Source organism: Falco rusticolus, chromosome 1, assembly GCF_015220075.1.
Source record: "Falco rusticolus isolate bFalRus1 chromosome 1, bFalRus1.pri, whole genome shotgun sequence".
Classification (NCBI taxonomy): domain Eukaryota; kingdom Metazoa; phylum Chordata; class Aves; order Falconiformes; family Falconidae; genus Falco; species Falco rusticolus.
The window spans coordinates 17,471,181-17,483,130 of NC_051187.1; the positions used below are offsets into that span (position 1 = coordinate 17,471,181).

General features: G+C 40.9%; 1 protein-coding gene across 2 annotated transcripts; it reads left to right on the top strand.

Annotated features, from left to right (window-relative positions):
• The first annotated feature begins 182 nt into the window (after positions 1-182).
• On the top strand, positions 183-9,517 carry RNFT1 (ring finger protein, transmembrane 1). 2 transcript variants are annotated; one of them, XM_037371842.1, is made up of 9 exons: positions 183-280; positions 2,188-2,601; positions 2,927-3,003; positions 3,608-3,708; positions 4,337-4,490; positions 6,186-6,344; positions 7,192-7,257; positions 8,098-8,199; positions 8,361-9,517. In XM_037371842.1, exons 2-9 carry the CDS (start codon positions 2,229-2,231, stop codon positions 8,493-8,495), a joined length of 1,167 nt encoding a protein of 388 aa, XP_037227739.1. In that variant the 5' UTR covers positions 183-280; positions 2,188-2,228; the 3' UTR covers positions 8,496-9,517. The 2 variants fall into 2 exon arrangements, with proteins under 2 accessions (XP_037227739.1, XP_037227747.1); XM_037371850.1 differs by having other exon boundaries at positions 2,188-2,547.
• Positions 9,518-11,950: the final 2,433 nt, after the last annotated feature.

Here is an 11,950-nt window from a genome sequence, read left to right on the forward strand (position 1 = left end):
AAATGAAAAGCGAGAGGAGCCGCTGGCCTCCCGGCCCTGCTGAGGCGAGCCCCCTCACGGCCCCGCACGGGCCTTCCCGGGCCAAGGCCTCGGCGCGCCGCGGCCGCTTGTTGACAGCGCGACGCCCAGCTCGGGGCCTTCCTCCTCCTCCCCCTCACGGCTCCTCCTCTTCCTCCCCCTGCCGCGCCCTCTCCCACCCACTCGGTCTCGGCGATGGAGGTGGCGGGCGGCCGCGGCCTGGCCAGCGGCGCCGGGCGGGAGGCGCTGGCCGCCTGACGAGGTACCGCCCGCGGGCTGCCGCCCGGCCGCGTTCCGGCAGGGGAGGGCGGGAAAGGGGCTCCCCGCGGCCGCTTCCCCTCACAGGCGGCGGCGGCGCGGGGGGGAGCGGGGCCGCCTGCGCCCTTCGCTGGGGCTTCCGCGGAGGCCCCTCCTCGCCTGGCGGGGCGCGGGCGAGGCCGCGGGAGCGGCTCCCCGAGAGCTGGGCGGCAGCGGGCCTGAGGGGCCGGCGAGGGGAGCAGGCCCTGTCAGACCCCGCCGCACCGCACCGGGCCTGAGGGGCCGGCGGGACGGGCGAGGGGAGCAGCCCCCGCCAGAGCCCTAACAATGCAGGCACAAACCTCACCGGGGCCGAAGCGGGTTCCCTGCGCGGGGCAGCCCCGGCTCCCGGCGTGGCGGCCCGCGAGGCAGAGCCCGGCCGCACTCGGGGCCCATCGCTGCTGCCCTGGAGCTGCCAGCCGTCCCGGTCTGCAGGAGCGGGCCCGGACCACCAGCTGCAGGGCGCTCGGGAGAGATCGCCTCATTTATTCCCCTCCTCACTTACTTATTCCCCTCCTTTTACAAGCAGCATTGGTGGCCTGATCCCGCAGCCACGCTTGGTAACACTGTCCACACGAGTCAGCGCAATCTCCAGTTTATTCCCCTTTATTCATGTGCGTACAATTACATACAGCAGGTGAATTTTGGCTAGATCGAAGCACGATGTAATCTTTGGCCAGCAAAAATACAGTAGTGGCAGCAGAAGCACTTCTAAACAGTCACATTCCCATATCCATATATTGTTTGAATTAGCAATTTACTCTTCTAATATAATCTCCACTTTAAAGGCTAAAGAATTCTAAGTTTCTGCAAATATATTAAGAACTTTTCACAGTGCAAAACCAGCCTTGCTCTAACCTTTTTGCATCTCAGTGAAACTAGCTGTGTATGTATGCTAAGCTGTGGAAAAAATAATTTCAAAGAGGAATCCGGAAGGGTGTGAATTACAGAAAAAAGGATTATAACAAAATTCCCAATGTTTCATTAATGCCCTTTAGCAGTAACAACTACTGTGGCAAATCCAGCTTCAAAGCATTCTCCGAAGTCGTTACTCCGGCATCACACCAGTGCACAGAGGTAGATTTAATACTATTTGACCAGTGTCAGGACTGACGCAGAAGTGACAAACTGCCTGGGAAGACAACAGAAAGATGCCACAGGAAAGATAAATAAAACCCCATTTGGGTGGTCTCGCTGCTGGGTTACTGCTTGGTGGCTGCATTTCTTTTTTCACCTAGACCATATGGTCCAGGTTCTTTTAAATGCTTCTTAGGAAATAGACTAACCTGGTTCTGCTTGCTTACCCAGACAGGATAATCTTGTTAATCTCCTAATGGCCCTCAATTTTCAGCGTGCACTGGCTTTTGACTAGACGTGTCTGAACAAATATTTACCATTTTATGGATGCATGTAAATGTGCTCTTTGCCTCCTTCCCATCCCTGTTTGCTCCTTCTCTGGCCTACTACTGTTACTATTTTTGTGAAATTACACAGTGCTTCCAAGATCTCTTCCATACAAGTGAGCGCTGGGCTCCTATTCAGCAGCTTTTGCTGTTCCAATCTGCACTGAAGCAACTTTAGATTTCACTAAGGCAGCCAGGTTCACTGCAGGCTAGAAAATCTGCATGTGAATGAAAGGAAGTCATTTAATATGGCACACAGAAAGCTGCCCGGTGGAGACTGGGTGCAAACCCAGCATGCCAAGCTTTCAGAACACAGAGCAACAGCATTTCCCAGAAAGACAATCTTTACTTCACGTAGACAGTCACTCAGTGCAATCTATTGTATTTTTGTGTTGGTTTTTTTGTTTTTTTTTCCCCCCTGAACTAGTTCTCTCTTCCTTCAACTGTGACTTTTTATGTCCCACTCTAGGAGACAAAAGAGCAAGAATCTGGACCCAAAAAAATCCCACCATGCAACCAAACTGCAGTCACCTCCACAACATCCAAGGCAGCGGTGATGACTCTTCATCTCAGAGCACCCACGCAGCAAGGCTGTCAGGAGAGGGCTCGTGCCATCATAGCAGCGATATTCGCATACAGCTAAATTCTGCTGTGGGAGAATCCAGAGAAAATGCGAGTTCCCGGCACTCGAGGCCAGGTTCCCAAAGTCGCTCACACGGACATGCCCACAGCGAAGCAGCAGGGCTCGATGATTCTGCTCCAGACTCAGAGGAACACAGCGGCAGCTCCCTCTCAGAGCTCAGATACCTCCTCCAGTGGCTGCACAAAAGTCTGCCGTATATCTTGATTCTGTGTGTCAAACTGATCATGCAGCATATAATTGGTAGAGTATAACAAAATAAGGTCTGAGGGAACAGACCCTCCCCCAAAGATATATACTAATAACCATGCCTGAAATATAATTCGATTTATCTTTAGCTTTATTTTTATTTGCTTTATTCATCAGAAAGAGATTTACTAAACTACATTTCAGTGGCTTCTGTTTCCTTTGCTGGCACATGTACAATGTGCTTAATTATTCTGGCTTGACAGTCTGAGTGATTAATTGTAATTACAAAGACATATAAGAAGTGGCTGTTTTTTTAACCCAGTTCAGTTTTGGGTTTTTTTTATTTTCTTGTGTATAACTGACCCTTTTTTCCTAATAGGCATTTCTCTTGGAATTGGGCTGCTAACAACTTATATGTATGCAAACAAAAGCATAGTAAATCAGGTTTTTCTAAGAGTAAGTATCACCCTATGCACCAAAAATCTGTAAGTTAACCAAGACCTTTATCCATCAGTATTTGAAACAAATGTCAATGGAGATACTGTATTATTTATCTAATAATACTAGGTGTCAGGGTTTCAAGATGGAAAGTCTTAATGCTTTTGTACAGTGTAGAGTTTCTCAGATGCGCAAGGTCTGCAAAATTCAAGGATTTCCAGCCCCCCCCTCCCTTTGAATATTGAAATCACTTCAACTGATAGAAGTTTTTTGAAATTTATGGAAGAACTTCTTAACTATATTTCTGGAATCAAATAGGGCTTGACAGTTTAACCTTTCAGCTGTTTCTGTTCACTCCCAAAGGAAAATCTGGTGTTTCTTCAGAGTGGGGTGGGTTTTGGTTGTGTTTTTAGAAAAAAATTTGATATACATAGAAATTGTTATGTTGAAAACATTAAAATTACTGTTTTACCTTTCTATTGAGCTCTCTATTTTATTTGGCCTTAAACCGCTAAGATAAAAAATCCTCTAGTAGTTCAGGTGCAACAGACATAAGAACTTTGGAGATCAGATGCTGATAGTGATGCAAGGACTGTAATACATCTTTACAATTACCTTACAGGAACGGTGCTCCAAGTTGCAGTGTGCTTGGTTACTAGTATACCTAACTGGATCATCTCTCCTCTTGTATTACACCTTTCATTCTCAGTCACTGTATTACAGGTAAGTAAGTAGAGGAACATCTCTACTCGCATCATAAATTACTCAAACGTTAACTGGGAACATTTTATATGGGCTGCTGCTGTTTTTCTTTAGTTGCAGCATCAGTTTCTCTTTCATTTTAATCTCCAATCCTCCTCTTCTGCCAGACTGAACAGGTGCTGTCCTTAACAATAATATGTAGAAATTTGCAAGATTAGACCCCATACTCAATGTAATAGCACTACTATACCATGGGGAATGCACCTGGGTTTGACCCTACCACCTTGCCTTCAGAATACTGCATATGGCTCCATGGAGTTTGTGTCCAATTTATATTTTTTTCCCCTTAGCATACTGTAGGTACGGTCTTGGCTGCAAATCAGTCAAAGGCTGTATTGCTAAAGAGACAGCAAGCCTGTCTCTAGAGGGTGCAGGTTGTGATGAGGATACAGGAAAGAAGGTTCAAAAATAGAAAGGCTGTCAGAGATTATAAATGATCAATTTACAATAAAGAGTTCATTTTCTTAGCAAATATTTTCCCTCTGTGTAAACCAGGTTTCCTTTTCTAATTAAACCTGCTGTGATAATCTCTAGTTATGCTTTCCTCTAAATAGGGTACTCCGGTAACTTCTGATACTTCTTTTTGTAGCTTAATCTTCTTAAAACCTACTGTGGATTTTATGAACTTCTGGGAGGTACTTTGGATTGTGGGAGTCACAGACTTTATTCTGAAATTCCTCTTCATGGGCTTCAAGTGCTTTATTCTCTTGGTGCCTTCTTTTATGATGTCCTTTAAATCCAAGGTAAGGAAACAAGCTATATTTTTTGGTTCCTTAGGAAGATTCTTTTATGGTCAAATTAGCTAACTATTAAAGAGAAAAGTCTTTTTAATTAAAGGTCTGTATATAATCCATCACTACACTGTGGGCAAGAAAACCCTGTGGATTTCATGTTCTTCCCTGCTTGGTGCTAAGAGGAAGGTTTACAGTCTGATCTGAAACAATTACTTGTATTATGTCGTTGGATAAATGGGTTTATTTCTGTCTCTGAGTGGGGGAGATGAAGAAACCTTTTATTTGCTGCAATGTACGAATCTGTATACAGGCAGTCAGCATCGAGCAGCGGAAGCACAGTACATTTTTTTACATGCTCGACACTAACTGACACGAGAAGATTTTAAGATCTGTGCATGCAAACACCTGTTTTTTCTGTCTCTTGAATAAATAATTCAGAATTTTCCTTTTCTTAATAAACTTAATAATTGTGTGAGATCAATGTGAATTTGATCATAGCTTAAATCCTCAGATCAGTGAAGTTTAATAAATTTTCACAGATGCCTACAGTGGTTGGTGGGGTATTTATTTGGTTCCTGAGGTGAGACAGACAAAACCCATTAAATTTTATGTCAAAATAGCAAACACTAGTACTGGTTAAAAAAGAAAAATTAACAAGTATGGTTTGTACATGGTAGCATTTAAGAGGATGTTTTGGTAGGTTTTATCTCTTAAAATGTACCAGAACAAGTTCTTCTCAGGTACAACTGATTTCGCTAAATACCAATTTATAATCAAGATCTCTCTTTTTTTTTTTTTTTTTTCTTTTCTTTCTACAGCTAGTGGTATAACATCCAAAATACAGCTAGTGAAAATTCCATTACACCAACTGTGACTTATACTGTGGCTAAATTAAAGAAGGAATCTGGTCAATATTGGCAAATTGTGGCATTATCCAGTATACATTATAGAAAGAACACTTCTTTGTTATAAGTACAGTTTTAAAGACTAACTTAAGGAAATAAATTAAGAGCTAAGCTAAATACCGGTGATTGCACACGCACATACACACACAGTGCTCTGTGCAGGATGCTTGTGCTTTGTAATTATTCAGTAATTTTTAGGGCGTCACTGAACTCCATTTACCTGTTCAGTCCAGCCACCCTAGGCTTCTTTCCTGGCCCCTCCAATTTTCTTATCACCCCATCCTATACAGGAGCTAATTGACACAAGATAAGGTTCCTTACACAGGCATGAAATAACATTTACAGGAAAACAGTTTGTAATTTATGTATGTTAATAAAAGAATGACCCTTACTCTCATTTTTTAATCCTGAATGCAGGACACTACTCTTAACGACAAGCTGATCTATATGAATAAATTTGTCTTACTTTCCTTTTTTATGTAACTTTTATTTTCTTTTTTAATGCTTACGAAATTAAGTGTGATATCATTGTTAAGTAGGTAGGCATCTGAAAAAGCCATCCTATTTCAGTCTGTTAATTTGATTTTCTGCAGTACAGCAATCAATTTTGGTTTTATACAGTTGTGGTGAGACTCATCATCTGGTCTTCATTCTTTTTCACGCTTCATATTTAGCTGTTTCAAGATACTATGGGAGAACTATAAGTTTCTCAAAAAGAATAACAATGCATCTTTTCTCTATATTTTAAAAATCCTTTGTGTTTTAAATCTTGAGCGATTCCTTTGCATGTCTTGCTTAGGGCTACTGGTACATGCTGTTAGAAGAACTCTGCCAGTATTACCGTATGTTTGTCCCCATACCAGTTTGGTTCCGTTATCTTATTGGCTATGGGGAGCTGGACAGTGTACTAGGATGGACCCTTGGGATACTGCTGGGCCTTCTCTACCTCATCCTAAAAGTAGGTAAACTTTACATTCCTCTCAAACTATTTTGCACTAATTATCACTAGAGGGCTAGAGACATATGAACTAACATTTCTGAAAGGTCCCCCGTGTTTGAACTGACTTGCAAGTGGATGCTTCAGCGCAACTGATACGGCCTTCCAAAACTGATAGAAAACCGGCTCAGGCCACGATAAATCATCTTTTTCCTGCATCTGTTCTGGGAATGCACTGGGGTTGCACAACAAAGAACACTGTTACTATAGGTCCCCTCACATCAGACACTAAGACGACTGTTACCAGGTATCAAGGAAAAGAGCTTGCAAAAATAGTTTAAAATTCATGGCTAAAAGAATCAGCATTTTCCAGGAAGCTAGATTTTCTCTCTGATAGAGTATCCTGTGTGATGCTCAACAAGTTAAAATTAAGTGTTCATATTGGCTGTCTACTTCACCAAAGAGCTAATCTGCACCAAATGTAACCAGACTCAGTTCAAGTTTGGCTTTGAACATGAAAAAATACTTTATAATGCTACAGTATCTTAATTACAAGCCTAAAGACTATTGCATATATGATAATAATACTGACAGACTGGCACTTGAGTACTTCATTTCAAACCTTAACACTGTATTTCTTTTAAAGAGCAGATACCTACTGGGGAAAAAAAAACTTTGGGTTAAATTCTTTTTGTTTGGTACATATTAAACAACCAAAGTAGGGTCAGTCTGAACTATAGTTTTGCTTATGTTCCTGCCAACATCAAACTAGCGTGAGACTTCTAGTGTTGGAAACTGCACACTTGGAAGCTTTTCAGTTCACACAGAAAAATTCTAAGCATAACTTGGGTTTTCTTTCCCATTTCAGCTTTTGAGCTTTTTTGGACAACTGAGAAACTTCAGGCAGGTCTTACGGATATTTTGTACACGACCAGTGAGTACTGAATTCTTTTATGACAAAACCCCCAATTTACATGAAAATACTTATTTTTTAAATACCTCACTCCTATATTTGCATTGTTCTGGCAATAGACAACGGCATTATTGAAGAAAACCCTGTATACTGGTTCTCTCATTTCACAGTCTGAATTCCTTGAATACATAATTACATTGTCATCTGAACAACAACAAAAAAAACCAAACAACATTAAAAAACCTATTGTGCATGTCTCTTCAGATAAACGTATGTGAAATAAGATACCCTTTTTGTCTTGCTTCCTACTTTTTAACTGGGATAAATATTGGGTGGATGCAGGCAGAGCTTTATGCTGAAATACAGTCAGAATTGAAACTTGCCAAAATAATTGACATGCAAGTAACCTCTGTTAGAACTGTAAGTTTTTAGATAATCTTTCTCTAGTAAGAGGTATTGTTTCCAGTCTGCTATTCATTCAGTAAAATGTATAGAACGTTTAGGAGCACAACATCATTTAAAAGTACTGCACTTCTCATTTTTTAAGTGCCATCTTGATCAAATTGAAACTTACCAGAGTGTTTTGCTCAGAGGTCACTGTTAAAAGAAAACTGCTAGATTCTTCCAGAAACTGCGATCAGGGGAAGATACTAGCTAGGCAGTGTGGTAAGTAGGAGCATATAAACTTTAGGCCCCAAGAAAACTATTAAAAAACTTAACATTTCACTGGATTAGGGATTGATAAATTTCCCAGCAGGGCAGCCCTTATTCCCAGTTCCTTTCTATCCTGGTATTTTTGTTTTGGGGCTTTCCCCCTCTCACCCAGAAACAAATGTCTGCTGAAAATACCTTGGTTTACAGCACTATGGGGTGACAGCTAGCAAGAGACAATGTTCTGAATCGGATGATATTTGTTCAATCTGCCAAGCTGAATTTCAGAAGCCTATTCTGCTCATCTGTCAGGTAATACACATAATCAGAATTACTTTTTGCCAACTTAAGAATATTTTAAACAAAGTTTATATGCCTTCTGACTATTTTTAGAAATCAGAATTTGAAAATAATATACCATCTTATAAATGGAAGAGCTTAGAAGCTCTAAGTTCTTATTCTTTTCATTACAGCACACATTTTGTGAAGAATGCATCTCTTTATGGTTTAATAGAGAAAAAACGTGTCCACTCTGCAGAACTGTTATTTCAGACCATGTTAACAAGTGGAAGGATGGAGCTACATCTATGCATCTACAGATTTTCTAAAGCATGTCAAACAACTTGTTTGCAGTTTGTTTGTTCAAGCTAAGGTTTTCAGCCTACTGCAGAATTAAACTGTAGGTGGCACAAGGAACAAGTTTCCAAATTCTAGGTAACATGCTTCTATGAAATGTGCCAGTATTTAAAACAGTGCAGAAAACATTCACTTGACCTTCTTAAGTAGAGAAGACTTAAGTTTTCAGAATGAATGCAGAAAAGCCAGCATTGCTTCTCTTGTGATTCTTTTAGGAAACAAGTGCTTGAAAAACGCTGCATGACTTCTTGCAGCAGCTTATTAATTCAACATTTTATTTAAAAGTTTAAGTAGAGTTCCAGACTCTACTAAATTGTATTTATCCTTCTAACATGACTCAAAATTGGTAGGCTGACCTTTTGGGTTATTAAGATTATGAGCAAATTTTATACTCTGGACTACAGTGAGAAGTAAAGCCACTTGTCACACTTGGCATTAAAGATCTTTTAATGTTTGCCCAGTAGACGAGGGAAAGCAGCTGCTTAGTCGTGCACCTGTAACAGCAACTATTTCTTACTGTACCTGGAGATAAGCCACAAGAATAAGACATTCCCTGTTTAGGTTCTTGTAGACTTCTGATGGATCTTTGGCTTAATACAGAAACCAACCACCGATGTTAGGTTTTTACTTATAACTTTATATATAAAGTTGGTATTTTTAAAACAAATCTTTAATACTGTATTTTTGTCATAACAGGAACCAGATTTTCTTACAGGGGAGAATCTATTTTATACTATATTTGCAATTTGTAGCATGGATAAAAATCAGAGAGAATAAATGCATTTAAATCTATTTGTTTGGTGCATGTTGAATAAAGAAACAAGATTCATTACTGTTTCAGTATTAACTTACATGTAAGCACACAACAACAGCTCACTGCTAGGTATACTTTTCCTGTTAAACTAATGTCTCTGAAAAACAAAACCCCTCCAGATGCTACAACTTATTTGTGACTAGTCTTTGTGTTAATTATAGAGCTAACTTACGTACAATCTTAACTTTTTTTGTGTTTGTCTTTTTTCACCTCGCTATTCAGGTAAGACTGAAAAAACCCCGACTCAAATTACCCTGTTACAGCAAAGTTAAATTGACCTGCTGTTGAGCTTGTCTTAACTGAATCCCTTTAGCAAACTTCTAAACTGGGGGGGGGAAACCAGAATTACGAAGTTAAACACTTACTTGATGAATAAAGTAGCAACTCAGAGGGCCAGGCAGACTGACTGAGTAAAGTTGCAGCTGACACAGGCAGATTTATAGCTGACAGGGCATGATGGGAGAACACCCTTAAAGGCACAACTGAAAGTGCATTACTAGTAGTATTTAGTATTCTGAATAAAAATGTAATGAGATGGAAGAGTCAAGCTAAGAGGTATCATTTTATGTTCAGCCTGCGTTTTGCTATAGCATGCTCTGTATTTGCTAATTGTATTTTTGTTTGAAGTTTACTTCAGTTGAGTGTAAGTGTGCCCTATGATTGTTCCACCACGGTAGCTGAGTGACTGGGGAAAAAAAAAAGACTCCAGCGTAAAGAAAACAGGCAAAAGCTTCTAAGTCTGTAATTGGAAACTTACGGGAGTAGAAGAGGCTGGTTCTCATGGAAGCCTTTCCCAGCAGGTGAGGTACTTAGTCTGGAGAATGTGTGGCTGAATGGCATTAAGAGCAATCCTGAGGGTGACAAAGAAGAATTAAAGCTTGGCCACAGCCAGAGCTGTGCTGTAAGGGGCTTGCACTGGTACCTCTAGTATCATCGGAACAAACCGCTCTTTATTTCCTCGGAGAGATCTAGCTATGCCTTAGCTTGCAGTTGGAACTCATACAAGATCAGAACTGTTATTTGAATTTCATCACTGGTGATATTCAGGCTGCTGTGGCAGCAGAACTTCCCTTGAGAGATGGACAGGAATTGTATCAGTCAAGGAACAAAAAAAAAAGAGCAGGGGGAACTTAAGGTTGGATTCTGAGTCTCTGATGGGCCCACAGAGACTTTGGCAGCTCACTTGGTTACACAATCAAACTTTCCCAACCTTAATCATGAATATACAGTTTAGCTAAAGAGTGGTTTAAGGTTTTTTTCTTCATACCAGTACTGTATAAATACTGTGTAAACAATGAGTGCTATATATTTAATTTAGTCATCAGGCAGCACCTTTTAAAAAGCCTTGCTTGTGTGAGTAAAATGAGTGACTGAGCCCAATACGCAGTTTATAAAGCAGATACAATAACCAGCCCTTTCTAAAATACTGGGCCGAATAACAGTTGTAACTGAAAAACTGAAAAAAAAAAAACAAACAACTTTAACTTACCCTGGATTGGCTATTAAGCAAACAGCAGCCCCATTACTTATACAGCAGGGAAAAGTGAGAAAGCAGGTTGCCGTTCCATCACAGAATCATGGAATCTGCAATTCGGTGACAGTGCAAAGCTGCAGGGGTCTGTCAGGACCAATAGCTTGTGCTGGCAGGCCTAAGATGAACTAGGAGGGTAGTTACAGATCAAGAAACACGCTACTTTACACATACACCTTCGAAGTATGCAGGGAAATTTGAAAGAAATTAACCTGAACTAAATACTCTTTTGCTATAGAACAGAAGTATTTATAAACTGCTTACTTGAACAGGTAGTTCAGTATCTGAGACAGATACTGCACACTGGAGGAATTAAGGCATCGAGGACTGTATACAAGGCTGTCATTTTTACTAAAAACTATGAAACTAATTCAAAGTATTACACTTGAGGTTAAGAAAAAAAAAAAAAATCAACACAAGAACTCAACAGTGTCACCTGGCCTGTAAAGCTCAGCAAGACTTTGACAGAGCACAACAAAACACAGTGGCAATGCTTTAAGTCAACCCTGGACTGCTGCTGATGTCTTGGTCTACCACAGAGTAGTAACAAGCCCTTACTAGAAACAAGGGTGACTGTTGGTCTGAGATAGGGCCAGGGGAACAATTCTGTCTTTTATTCTCTCTGTGGATGCATTTTTTTTTCCTTTAAGATCCAATGAAAATTATCCAAACCCAGTAATATTATCAAACACATTTTATTAAAAACCGAAAAGCTAAAAAGATATTTTGATCAACCAGTTCAGGTTTACACTTCATAAATGAAACAAGTCGTTCTCATCTTAGTTACAGAGAGGAAAAAAAAAGCAAGGAACTTACATCCATGAATGACATCCTCTGCTCCGCTTGTCAGCATCGTGCTATTAGGGTGCGACTCTTCCTTATCCAGCCCACTCAGGCTAGGGTAGCTGCCCTGCTTTCCACTCATACACACAGTCACGCAGCACACGTCTGACTCTGCAGGGGACAGAACAGAGAAGAGGATGACAAATGGCAATCAACAGCCACTTTTTAAGAGCCCAAGAACCAAGGTGAAGGTACCAGCCCCTGGCAAGACAGATTGATCTGAACTAGCATCTGTGTGG